This window comes from Psammomys obesus, unplaced genomic scaffold (assembly GCF_907164565.1).
Source record: "Psammomys obesus unplaced genomic scaffold, mPsaObe1.curated_primary_1811, whole genome shotgun sequence".
NCBI lineage: Eukaryota > Metazoa > Chordata > Mammalia > Rodentia > Muridae > Psammomys > Psammomys obesus.
In genome coordinates, this window is record NW_026593286.1 from 13,229,929 (window position 1) to 13,242,002 (window position 12,074).

A 12,074-nucleotide genomic window follows, 5' to 3' on the forward strand; every position below is an offset into this window, starting at 1 on the left:
AGATAGATAGATAGATAGATAGATAGATAGATAGATAGATAGATAGACAGACAGTTAGATAAGATCTAGAATTCCTAGATAGATAGATACAGATAGATAGAAAGACAGACAGTTAGATAAGATCTAGAATTCCTAGAAAATGGATCTCTGAGAATGACTATGGAGATTATCCTGATTGGGTTAACTAAAGTGGGAGGATGTGCACACTGTGAGTGGTTCCATTCCCCAGGCAACATAAAAACAAGGAAAGCTAGTTGAAAACCAACACTCATCTCTCTCTGCTTTCTGCCTCCATGATAAATCCCTACAACCATGATGGATCATAGCCTGAACTGTGACCCAAAATAAACTCTCTGAAGTTGCTTTTAGCAGGGTACTTTATTACAACAACAAGAAAAGCAACTAAGACACTAATAAATCCCACAATACACAACTAGTATAATAGTGCCATATACACATTTTAAAAGATTTAGTTTAGTAGGAGTAGATACTGCATGTCCTGCAGAGGGGCTTGAATGGTGGGAACAGTGTTCCAGGCAGGAAAGGAAGCGTTCTAGCCCTTATAACATTGACAGCTTAAATACATGCATATATTTTTCCCATCTCAGTTTTAATAATCAGTTTGCCAGAACACTCACCTGAAATAGCAGCTTCAGAAAGCACTTTAAGGACCTCGTTCTCCATTTCACTGCTGTTACACAGCTCTTCCCAAGACCCTTTAAATCCTTTCGTTCTAGCTAGCTCTGTAAGTTCCTTTTGATTTGGCACAATAAATCCAATTACATACGAATGGTAACTGAAACACATAAAGAATAGCTTAGCCAAGGACCAAAGTAACATGAACTTTGATTACTAATAATGCAAAGGATTGCCTCAGCACTCTATAGCCAACACTTTACTAAAGAAAAAAAAAGCACAAAAATACATAACCACACTGTCACCCTTACTTCACGCAATGCCTTTTACCACTCAGTTCATAGTACATGAGAGCTCTGCCAGAGTTCATTGCAAGCAAACTCAACCTGACAAATGCTAAGTGTATCTAACTAAGCAGTAATGTGACGTGTGCAAAAGGAAAATTGCATTCTTTTCAATTCATCATTGAAATGATTAGTAGATTAATGGAAACAAGATTTTAAAAAAGTAGAGCCTGTAAATTATCTTTCTAAAATTATCTTTTAAATTATGTAGCAGCAAGTCAAAATCATGTGATGAGCCAGGTGACTCACACCTTTAATCCCAGTACTCAGAAGGAAGGCACAGACAACAGATCTGAGTTCCAGGCTAGCCAGTGACAATGCTCATTTTCTTCTCTCATCAGGAGAATTTACACCATCAAAGGAACTTGGTGGGCACAAAGACAGGTGTTATTTTGCAAAATGCAACACAGGATGCATGCTGGGCAGACAGCCTGTGGACCCACACTGGAGAGCGCAGGCTGCAGGAGGGCTGCTGTGAACTCAAAGCCAGCCTGAACCTGAAGAACTGTCTGCAACATGAAGAAGAAAGGAACATTTGGAGTTACTCTTAAATAAATAAAACCCAGCTTTGGAGCAATGCTGAAGACAAATAGAGGACTGAAGCGCAAGGTCACTGATGAGCACCTACAGGGTGCTAACTGGTGAAATCCATACAAATACTTCAAAATCCACCATCTTGGTACGTGTGTCATGGTGCACACCTTTAATTCGAGCAGCACTTAGCAGGCAGAGGCAGGTAGTTATTTAAGGGTGGCTCAGTCTACAGAATTAGTTCCATGATAGCCAGGACTATGCTGCTATACCCTGTTTCAAAACAACAACATCCACCATTTACAAAATCTGAAACATTTCAGAAGACAGCTGTTCCACCAGACGCTCATTTACCACTTGGGATTACCCCAAAGTCTAAGTTGATTTTCCTATCACACCCATAACTATGTCAACTGCTACAGACAGGATTCTTGACTTACTCATAGATATGTGACCATGATTACCGGAGAAGAATCGCTACTTCACTGTTGCAAAAAATGCAGTCAGGTCTAATCTCAGATTCCATCACAGTTCCCAATACAACTCTAGGCTTCTAAATGTACACTTCGCTGCTGCCTATGTTACCATGGGCTGGGAGGCTGTGGTAAGCCAGGGTCAGCAGTAAACATGCTCAAGTTGCAGTTCAGAAGGACAGGAAGAAGGGACTCCAGGAAGACAATGTTTTCCCCTTGCTTCCCTATGTGAATGGACAAGTAGCTAGGAATGCCAAGGCAGCTAGAAGAACTATTTTCCTCAACTCTGTCATTCAGAACACTTACCTAGAGATGTAAAGCAGCTGTAAAGAGAAGGTGGTGTTTCCATAAATCAGGAAAGAATTCTTAGAGTGACTTCACAGTGGCCCATGTGGGCTGTAACTGCTCATGGCTGCAACACCCATCAACTTCTGCAAACTCAGCAGACTCCATGTGCTTACCTGTTTGCATATGCACAAATGTTATCTATCAGTGGGAGGTTCTTCAAAGCTGCCTCTACTTTCCCAAGAGAAACATACTCTCCTGCCTGTAGTTTCACAAGGTCCTTTTTACGATCTGCACAGAACAAAGGCAGAAACACTAAGAACAGTAGTTAACACCTTAAGCACAGAAATACTGTCACCAAATTATTTAAAATAAGCATTGCTGTGTAAACTGAACTTTCCCTGTTTCAATGGTTGTCTTGGAGGCTTACTGACTCCTTCTGCTAACCTCGGCCTAATCCTGGAAGCTTTTAGCCTTTCTACAATCTAAGCTAGGCCTAGAACGTTTTCAGCCTCTGAGACTTCCTGCTGAATAAGCTCACCCTTTCTTGTTCTTACTGTGCTCTGGCCTGGCTGGTTCAGCTCAGCTCTTCTGGCTCAAACTCCTCTCCAGCTGACTTATTCAATCTGGCTTTTCTCTCAGCCTCTGAATTGCTCTGCTTGGCCTCAAACTAACTTAAGCAATCTGCTCTAATCTTCTGGCTCCTTCTCATTCTCTGGCTGGTTCTGTCTTCACCTGTGTCTACCTTGTTCTCTCATTCAACCTCTCTCTGTAAAACTCAGAGAGAGTTTTAGTGACAATATTAAGAAGTGTCTAGGTAGACCACCACTGGCAAGGGCCATGCCTGTCACCTCACATCATTGAGGCATAAAAGAGGAAAGAAACAATTAAAAGAGGTAGGGAGTGAATGATGGCTGTCTAACAGAGGCACCTTGAACTGGACTTCTAGCTGCCATTAAAGGATTTTTAGAACAATGAGGTTTCCTCATCATGTGAAAAGCTTTGGAGATTTGTAGCAGCAGAAATAAAATCCTTATGACAGGGTGGCAGAAGGCATATAGGCCTGACCTCCAAATGTGTGGAAAGACAAACAAAACAATTTTGAGGCACATCTCTATTAGTGGAACATGAAATAGTGATGTGGAGCTGATGAAAGGAAGCCTCTCATCTCCTTCTGGTCTTCAAGTTACCATGACCAGATGCTGTGCAGCATCTTCCTACAAGTTAAAATTCTCAATGAAACTGTCATCCTGCAGGAAAGCTCCTCAAGACTTACGATGTTACAAAGGTAGGCTCTCTTAGGAAATAACTCGAAAGCTCTAGGACAGCAGTTCTCAACCTGTGGGTCAAGAGCCTTTTGAGGGTCAAATGACCCTTCCACAGGGGTCACCTAAGACCATTAGCAAACACAGATATTTACATTACAATTCATAACAGTAGCAAAGTTACAGTTAGGAAGTAGCAACAAATGTAATTTTATGGTTGGGGTCACCACTACGTAAGGAACTGTATTAAAGGGTCGCAGAATTAGGAAGGTTGAGAGCCCTGCTCTAGGAAGCTCCGACAACTCACCAGATGCACTAGACAACTCCCTCAAGCTTGTATAAGCAGGAAAGGCTACTAAGAGACACTCTCAGATAAGCCATGCTGCCCAGGCTTATCTCAGAGCAACTGAGCGGCCAAGAAGAGACCACTTCAAGTTGTCAAGCTGCCAGCAAGGTCGTGCAGGAAGCTGCAAAACACCAGTTTCTGTGAGCTCTCATTCAGGCTGGGATGGACTTTTGCTGAAGCATCTGTCTTCAACCATTCCTTCTTTGATAAGTAATCCCTCACCTGTACTCCATAAATAACTCTGATGAAACTCATTAGTACACTAAGTTGGATTTGGTTATATCAGTACTTTAGTCTGTCATCGTTCCATATCTGAGGCAAGTAGATATTTGTGTCTCCCCAGGAAGTCTCATATAACTCTGCACTCCCTAAGGACAGGCACATCTTTGTAAAGTCATTTGGGAAACACTCAATTTAAAGAAAGGATTCAGGGGCTGAAGGGACGGCTCAGCTTTTAAAAGTCACGTATTGCTCTGGCAGAGGACCTGGTTCAGTTCCCAACACCCACATGGTAGCTCACAACCACCTGTAACTCCAGTTCCAAAGGATCTGGCACCCTCCTCTAATCCTCCATGGACATCATGCACACATGCAGTACACATTCTTACATGTAGGCACAACAGTCATACACATAATATAAAATAAAATACTTTTTAAAAAAGAGCTAAATGACTCACCAATAATCTTCAGGCAACCATCAGGGTCAAACTCTCCAATATCTCCAGTGCAGAGCCACCGCTGCCCATTTTCATCTTCAAAGAAATCAGTGTTTGTTTTTTCTTCATTTTTGTAGTACCCCATTGTCACATTTTGGCCACCAATTAGAATTTCACCTCTGGGATGTGGTTTATCAGTATTAAAGTAGCCACCTAATAAACACAAAATAAACCAGATAGTTATTACATAAAAATTCAAAACTATCAGTTTCTACATATAGATATCTTATTTTAACCAATTAGTCTCCAAGGGAAACAAAGTAGACACCGTGACTACACATTATCAGAGACAAAAGTTCAGTTATTCAATAATGACTATCCATGCTTCCAAGAAAAAGTACATTCTAAAACCTAGCATCCTCTACCTATTATGTAAAATTACCAAGTTTTTACTCAGACCATATATCATGCTATTAGATGATAAATATGCTGCCACATAATAGAACAAACCCCTTCATACTAGGTTATATACCTAGAAATTTGTTCTTGCAGATCATTTCAGATTAACTCTGGGCTTAAATTTAATGAATCGATTTCTAAACTTACACTAAAAACAACTGAGAAATTTTCTCTGAGCCTTAGAACCTTTAAAAAGAAAGGTATGTCTCAATAAATCACAGATAGTCTATATGCTTTAATATGACACACACATTTTACAATGGTTTTTATTTCAAAATAGAATAAACAACAAACTTTAAAATTTATTTTTAACCAGGCGTGGCAGTGCAAACTTGTAATCCTAGCACTCACGGAAGCAAAGGCAGGCAGATCTCTGATTTCGAGGCCAGCTGGGTTTACAAAATGAGTCTAGGACAGCCAAGGCTCCTCAGAGAAACCATCTTGAAAGAAACCAAAAAATAAATGAATAAAGAAATGAATGAAACTTATCTTTATTTAATGTTCATTAGTGTTTTGCCTGTATGTATGTCACTGTAAGGATGTCAGCTCTCCTGGAACTAGAGTTACAGATAGTTGTGAGCTGCCATGTGGATGCTGGGAATTAAACCCAGGTCTTCTAGAAGAACAGTCAGTGCTCTTAACCGCTGAGCCATCTTTCCAGCCCAACAATAAACTTTTTTATAGAATAATTGTAAAAATTTTCCTTCCAAAAACTTTGAAGTCCTCAGGGAAAAATTTAAAAAAAAAAAATGATATAAATGTGATTTTTTTCTTCTACAAAATAAAGTATGACCACTCTTCTATCATACTTATCACCTTCCCCCATGTGTGTGTGTGTGTGCATAAACTACATATATGTGTAAAGATCAAAATAGAACTTTGAGAGTCAATTCTATCTTACAACCATGTGGGTTCTAAGGATTGAACTCAGATCTTGAGGATCAGAGACAAGTGCCTTTATAAAATATCTTGCTGTCTCTAACTTAATAATACTATTCACTTAACACATTTCACACATTTTTGTCCTCATTTTTACTAGAATTTATGTAATAAAATAGGCAACAGACTGGGGAGATGGCTCAATCAGGAAAGAGCTTGCCGTGCAAGTAGGAGATATGAGTTTAAGTGACAAAAACCATAAAAGCCATGAACGGTGCACAGACTTGTCATCTCGGCACTCAGGAAGTAGAGACAGATAGATTCCTGGGGCTCACTGGCCAGCCATCCTAATTTAAGCCACAAGCCTCAGTCTAAAAACAAGGTAGACATGGCTCCTGAGAAATAATTATCTACATCTGGCCTATACACGCCAAATTACACACTAAAACACACATACATATACATAAATAAAAATAATTCTATTCTTTAGAATCATTTCTGAAGCAAGCACACTAAGTACAGCTGCCCAAGTCTAGATAAAACACAGGTAAAATATAATGAACACTTAGAATTTTCTATGTTCTAAAATAACCAAAGGCAATAGAGTACACTTCTCATTTCAATCTTATAAAAACTAATATTCTGTGACTACAAAAAGGTTGTTACCTTCCTCCCAGTTCTTTAATTTGATTTCACAGCAAACTAATGGTGCTCCCACTCTGCCGGTATTGTAGTCCCACACTAAGAGACAGAGGAAGAAAAGTATTTGTAAACAGTAGTTAACCAATTGCTTCCTTTTCCTAACTCATTTAAAATGATGGCTTATCCTAATCTTATTTAGCTGCCCCTTCCCCAGGAGAATCCTTAGAAACAAAAGTGAGCCATGGGTGGCATGCTCTGCTCAACACAGGTACACTGCTTGGTCGGAGAACTTTTTTAAAGACCTAAATTATTACTGAATCTGACTATACAAGTAGTACTTGTTATACCTGTGAAGCACAGTTTGGGTTTTATTAAAAATATTTGTAAACAGATTTAAGCAAAAGGGTTAAGAGAAAGAGATGCCCTCAGGAAGAAGTTAAGACACACCCAGGTACCTGGGCATGAGCTTCTCTTAGACAGTCTTTCCCAGCCATTGAAAAAAACAGTTTCAAGTAGTTTGGAGTCGACATTAGGAACTGAGAGTCCCTGTGAAATCAGGCATGCCTACTCCAACTCCCCAGAATCTCTGTCCATCACACATCCTCACATTAATACCCAGTTCACTCACATAAGTGGCTGCCTGGTTCTCCGATGGGAGCACCTACCTTCTGTAATTGTTCCAGCCCCGGTTGATTCCGTGAGTCCGTACCCCTGACCAACCGGACAGCAGAAACAGATGTTCATGAATCGCTGTGTCGTTGCAGAGAGTGGAGCACCACCACACAATAAAAGGCGAATATTTCCACCCAGCAGCCTTCGCACTTTCCGGAAAACAAAGCTAAAAGTATCAATAGAAAATTGAAGGCTTTTAAAGCAGTGTGGTGGTTTGAATAAAAATGGGCCACAGGCTCAGTCGCTTGAATGTTTGGTTCCCAGTTGTTGAAAGGATTAGTAAGTATAGTCTTTTCAGAGGTTTTAAAACCCAGAACCACTCAGTTCGCTCTCTCTGTTTGCCTCTGGATCAGGAATGTAAGCTCTCAGCTACTGCTCCAGTGGCCAGCCAGGTGCTAGCCTGCCTGCCTGCCTATCCCAGTGTTCCCACCATGATGGACTAAGCCCTCTGCAAATGTAAGCGCCCCCATTTAAATACTTTCTTCTATAAGCTGCCTTGGTCTTGCTCGTGGTGCCTCTTCACACCATTAGAAAAGTAACTAACACCAGGGAATGAGATTTTCCAAATCTTTAATCTCTCAGTTTTGTTATATGGAGCCTCTGAGATTAAAGTGATGTAGCCAATTCAGGAGATTCTCTGAGCCCCTCCTTCTGTCTTGAATATCAGTAGTTCAATCAAAAAAAAAAAAAAAATTCTTTTCCTTTTAACTATTTTTCATGTGATGTTAAACTGTCATATTTGTTTACAGTAACAGAAATCCCTTGTTTATGACCAGAAAATTCATTATCATAAACACATATTTATTATATGCCACATCTTCATAGAATTTATAAAAATGTAACTGATTTTGCTTATTTATGTAAAGCAATCTCTTTAAAAATCCATATATCACAAAAATTTAAGTGTTTGGTACAGTTTTTAAAATAAGGTAAATTATATGGGAGAAATCTTAGAAAGAAAATAATTCAAATACCTGTTTGACATGTTTTTGAAAGACACTAGTACAAAGATGCTTATCCCTCATGGAAAGCGTGCGCAGTAAGGCTGGGAATGTAGCTCAGTGGTGGTGCCTGCTTACCAAGAAGCACATCCTGGGCTTAACCCCAGACGGTGAAAACTGGGGAAAGACTACATGGCAATCGCTTCAGAAGGTGTGTTAAGGCTGAATGTGGTGGTGCCACACACCCTAAGTCTTATGCTTTACCAACTAAGCTATCCAGGCTCTTAATCGTAGCACTCAGAAAATAGAGGCAGCTAGACCTCTTGCGTTCTAGCCAGGCAAGGAGAACCTGTCTTCAAAAGCAAAAAACTTATTAATAGACTTTTCACATCAAATGATATCTTCTTAATAGAGATAACTAAAAGTTAAAAATAAAAAAAAACCTTAATCTGAAAATCATATTTATAGTTCCATTAAAAAAATTAAATTTATAATTTTCAAATTGTTTGGTGCTACTCTATTAACACTATAAAAACACAAGTGGAGGGTTGGAGAGCAATCTTTTAAAAATAAAATTTAACCATTTAGCAGCATGCATATCAAAATAAACTAAAAAGTGTTTTGAAAGAAGAATTAAAATTACTTATATCTCTGAAATGTAAATATATTATTAAACATAATAAAAATGATAACTGAAATTTTTCTTTCTTATGCAGGATGGATTGTGACACTCTCTTTGACTTTTCAAAATGAATTTATTACTAATGGCCTGGAACTTGCTATAGAGCCCAGGCTGACTTTGAGCTGTTTTGTTGTTGTTAACATTGTGTGTGTGTGTGTGAGAGCAGAGGCCAGAAGGCACTGGTGCATAGCTCTATGACTCTCCTTCCACCCACACTTTTTGCAGTAACACTGAACTACCTCTCCAACCTCCAGCTTTGAACTCTTGATCCTCCTCCCTTATCTCCCAACCGCAGGGATTACAGGTCTGTGCCATCACACCCATCTTAGAGTAAATCATCACTGCTCACTGCCTCACTTCCCTGGGCTGTTGATGTGAGCTATGCTGCTGACATAGAGAACTGGCTTTACTCACCGGTCACACAGTGGAGTACTACAACCTTTTGAAATCTGTTCCATCTTATAATTATAAGCCAAAATAAACAAGTTTCGTTGAAAAGTACTCATTTCATTTACTTTATTCATGACATTTTTGTAGATCCGATCCATGATTTCCTAGATATATATAAATGAGTTCATTAACTATATAAGCAATCTTCATATTTAAATCATACCCCATGATTAATACTTCTAATCATACATATGACGTGAGGATTATGCATGCATGCATGTGCCATGTGCAAGCGTGGAAGTTGGAGGACAATACATGGAGTTGAATTTCTCCTCTACCTTTATGTAGGCTCTAGGAATTGAACTCATGTCCTCACTCAGGCTTGCACTTTACCCATTCAGCTACCTCACTGCCAGCATGTTAAATCATTTTAAAGATATATTTTATCAGGACTATAAATTTTAAGTAAAATCATAGTTTTACAGTGATATTACCACCTGTAGCTGAGAGCACTTCTTTTAAGGACAATTCTTACCGGAACAGCTGCCATCAGTGTTGGCTTCAACATGGATGTATCTCCTTTGCTTCCTTTTTTTATTTTTGAAGACTATAAAACAGAAAAAAAAAAAATTCTATAAAGATCTTTAACTTAAAAACTTAGAGGCATTCTTAGCTCAAAAGCATATCATAAACTTATCCTTTCAATGTTCACACAAGGCAATGGTTTATTTAAAATTAATTAACAATATACTAAAAACTGATAGGGAAAACATGTTAAAAACACATTTCACAGCCAGACAGGGTGGCACATGCCTTTAATCCCAGTACTTAAGAGGCAAGTGAATCTCTGTGAGTTCAAGGCCAGTCCTAGTCTACAAATCAAGTCCAAGAGAACCTTACCACCACCAAAAAAAAGATTAGTATTTCAAGTCACAGATAACACAATTTACCTGATCTGCTAAAGTCTGTGGTGAAGAGTAGCCGATTCGGCACCCATGAGAAAGGCACACGAGCTCAGCGCTTAATTCTAGAACATGAGCCAGGGGCAAATATCCAATGTATACATCGTCCTCTCTGAAAGAAATGGAAGATAAAAGCAGTGATCGTGGGAGCTCTCTGCCGAAAGTGACTGCAGCAAGCTTACAGACACATGGAGAAATAGCTAAGTACCCATGAGTCCCTGCTGATATGGTAGAGATGATAGAAAAACCAAACACAGTCCAACCCCAAAATATGGAAGCAGACACTTGCAGAGTGTGATCTGTTGCACAAACAGAGTGCTATGACACACAAGAAGAGGGCTGGAGACAAGTCGCCATAAGAAATGGCCTGCAGAGTTGATGGGTCTCTGCTGGGCCTCTCACAGAATAGACACCTGTTCAGGAGCTAATCCAGTAATTAATCATAAAGTATACCTCAATATGCAAAAAAGTGTTTCATGCATTGTTCAAGAAATGATCCTGTGTCTATGACATGAAGAGACACAAACTAAAGTCCAAAGGGAAAGTGCTGCTCAAGTGTCCCAAGCTCTTTTCCCAAACTCAGTTCCACAGCCTGTATCTAAGAGAATGTGTAAACCCCATCTGGTTTCTTCTGTCATCTTTTGCCTACTAAATTACAATCTTCCCTGATGCCACAAGAGAACAACTTCAACACCAAATCAGTTGACCACAGGTACCTCATCTGTCCACCAGTGCTGCATTCAACTCTGTACATAAGAAAGCAACACTAACTGACTGAAATAATCTAAATTTAAGGGACTTAAAACTACAAAGTCAGTTGAATTTTGCATCATTAAAATATTAAATAAATAAACTATTACTTCAAACCATATTAATGTAACTATTTTGGGAGGCTGCAGAGATGGGTCAGCAGTTAACAACTCATAACTACCCCAGTTTGGTTCTCAGCACCTTGCTGGGCACTCATAGCCATCTGTAACTCCACGAAGATTTGATACTCTGGCCTCCGCAGCTTCATGGACACTGGCACCCACATTCAGACACACATGCGTAGATGGATATAGACATACACACATACAAACATTAAAAATTTTTTTAATGTTGACTATTTTTTTAATTAATGTTCTCTAAAATTTCTGCTTTCATAGAAACCTGGGGAATAACTTAGCTATCTACTAAAATGGCACAAATGCTTGAACTCTTAATACCTACAAATACACAGTTACCCTCATTTTACCATGACATACCCCAGTTTTGGAATCCTTCTCGCCATTCCAGTTATAGAAGCAATGATGTTGCTGTGGGAGATCATGACTCCCTTGGGAATTCCTGTGGATCCACTTGTATACATGATTACTGCAATGTCTGAGGGCAATGGTTTGCTTTGAGCTTTATTTTCTATATTGAAAAAAAGACAGAGAAAGGGAGAAGAAACTCAGCTACATCACCACTTTTCTATATAATTTAACCAAAATACTCAAAGAACAGTCAACACATGAGGAAGCATAAACAATACTGGGACTAACAAGTTAAGTCCGTAACATAATACGAGCCACAAAAAAAAAATAAAGACAAGGTCAGCTAATAGATGTTGCTTAGATGCAGCATTCTGGTAAAGTGTCTCTGTAGAGTAATTTTAGCAAAGATCTAAATAAAGTCATCAAAGTAGCCACAAAAGTCTGAAATGGGGAAGCCAGTAGTTCAAACAGAAGTAAAAATCTGACAGTGATACAATAACAGATGTCTGCAAATCCAGCATTTGGGATGCTAAGATGAGATCTTGAGGTCAAAGCCAGCCTAGGCCATATGGTAAGCTCTGGGCCAGTTTAGACAGACTCTGTTCTGTAAATTAGGTAAGGTAGATGATAGATAGATAGATAGATAGATAGATAGATAGATAGATAGATAGAT

The 12,074-nt window shown here is 39.1% G+C and overlaps 1 protein-coding gene across 2 annotated transcripts in view; it reads right to left on the minus strand.

Moving 5' to 3' along the window:
- Acsl3 (acyl-CoA synthetase long chain family member 3) overlaps positions 1-12,074 on the minus strand; it is a 49,907-nt gene that overhangs the window by 1,733 nt on the left and 36,100 nt on the right. For both annotated transcript variants that reach the window (XM_055616496.1, XM_055616497.1), the window contains exons 6-14: positions 11,411-11,561; positions 10,152-10,275; positions 9,737-9,808; positions 9,226-9,365; positions 7,182-7,354; positions 6,541-6,615; positions 4,558-4,749; positions 2,446-2,560; positions 639-796 (exon numbers count right to left, since the gene is read on the minus strand). In XM_055616496.1, coding sequence (XP_055472471.1) covers positions 639-796; positions 2,446-2,560; positions 4,558-4,749; positions 6,541-6,615; positions 7,182-7,354; positions 9,226-9,365; positions 9,737-9,808; positions 10,152-10,275; positions 11,411-11,561 — 1,200 coding nt within the window. The remainder of the gene's footprint in view (positions 1-638; positions 797-2,445; positions 2,561-4,557; positions 4,750-6,540; positions 6,616-7,181; positions 7,355-9,225; positions 9,366-9,736; positions 9,809-10,151; positions 10,276-11,410; positions 11,562-12,074) is intronic.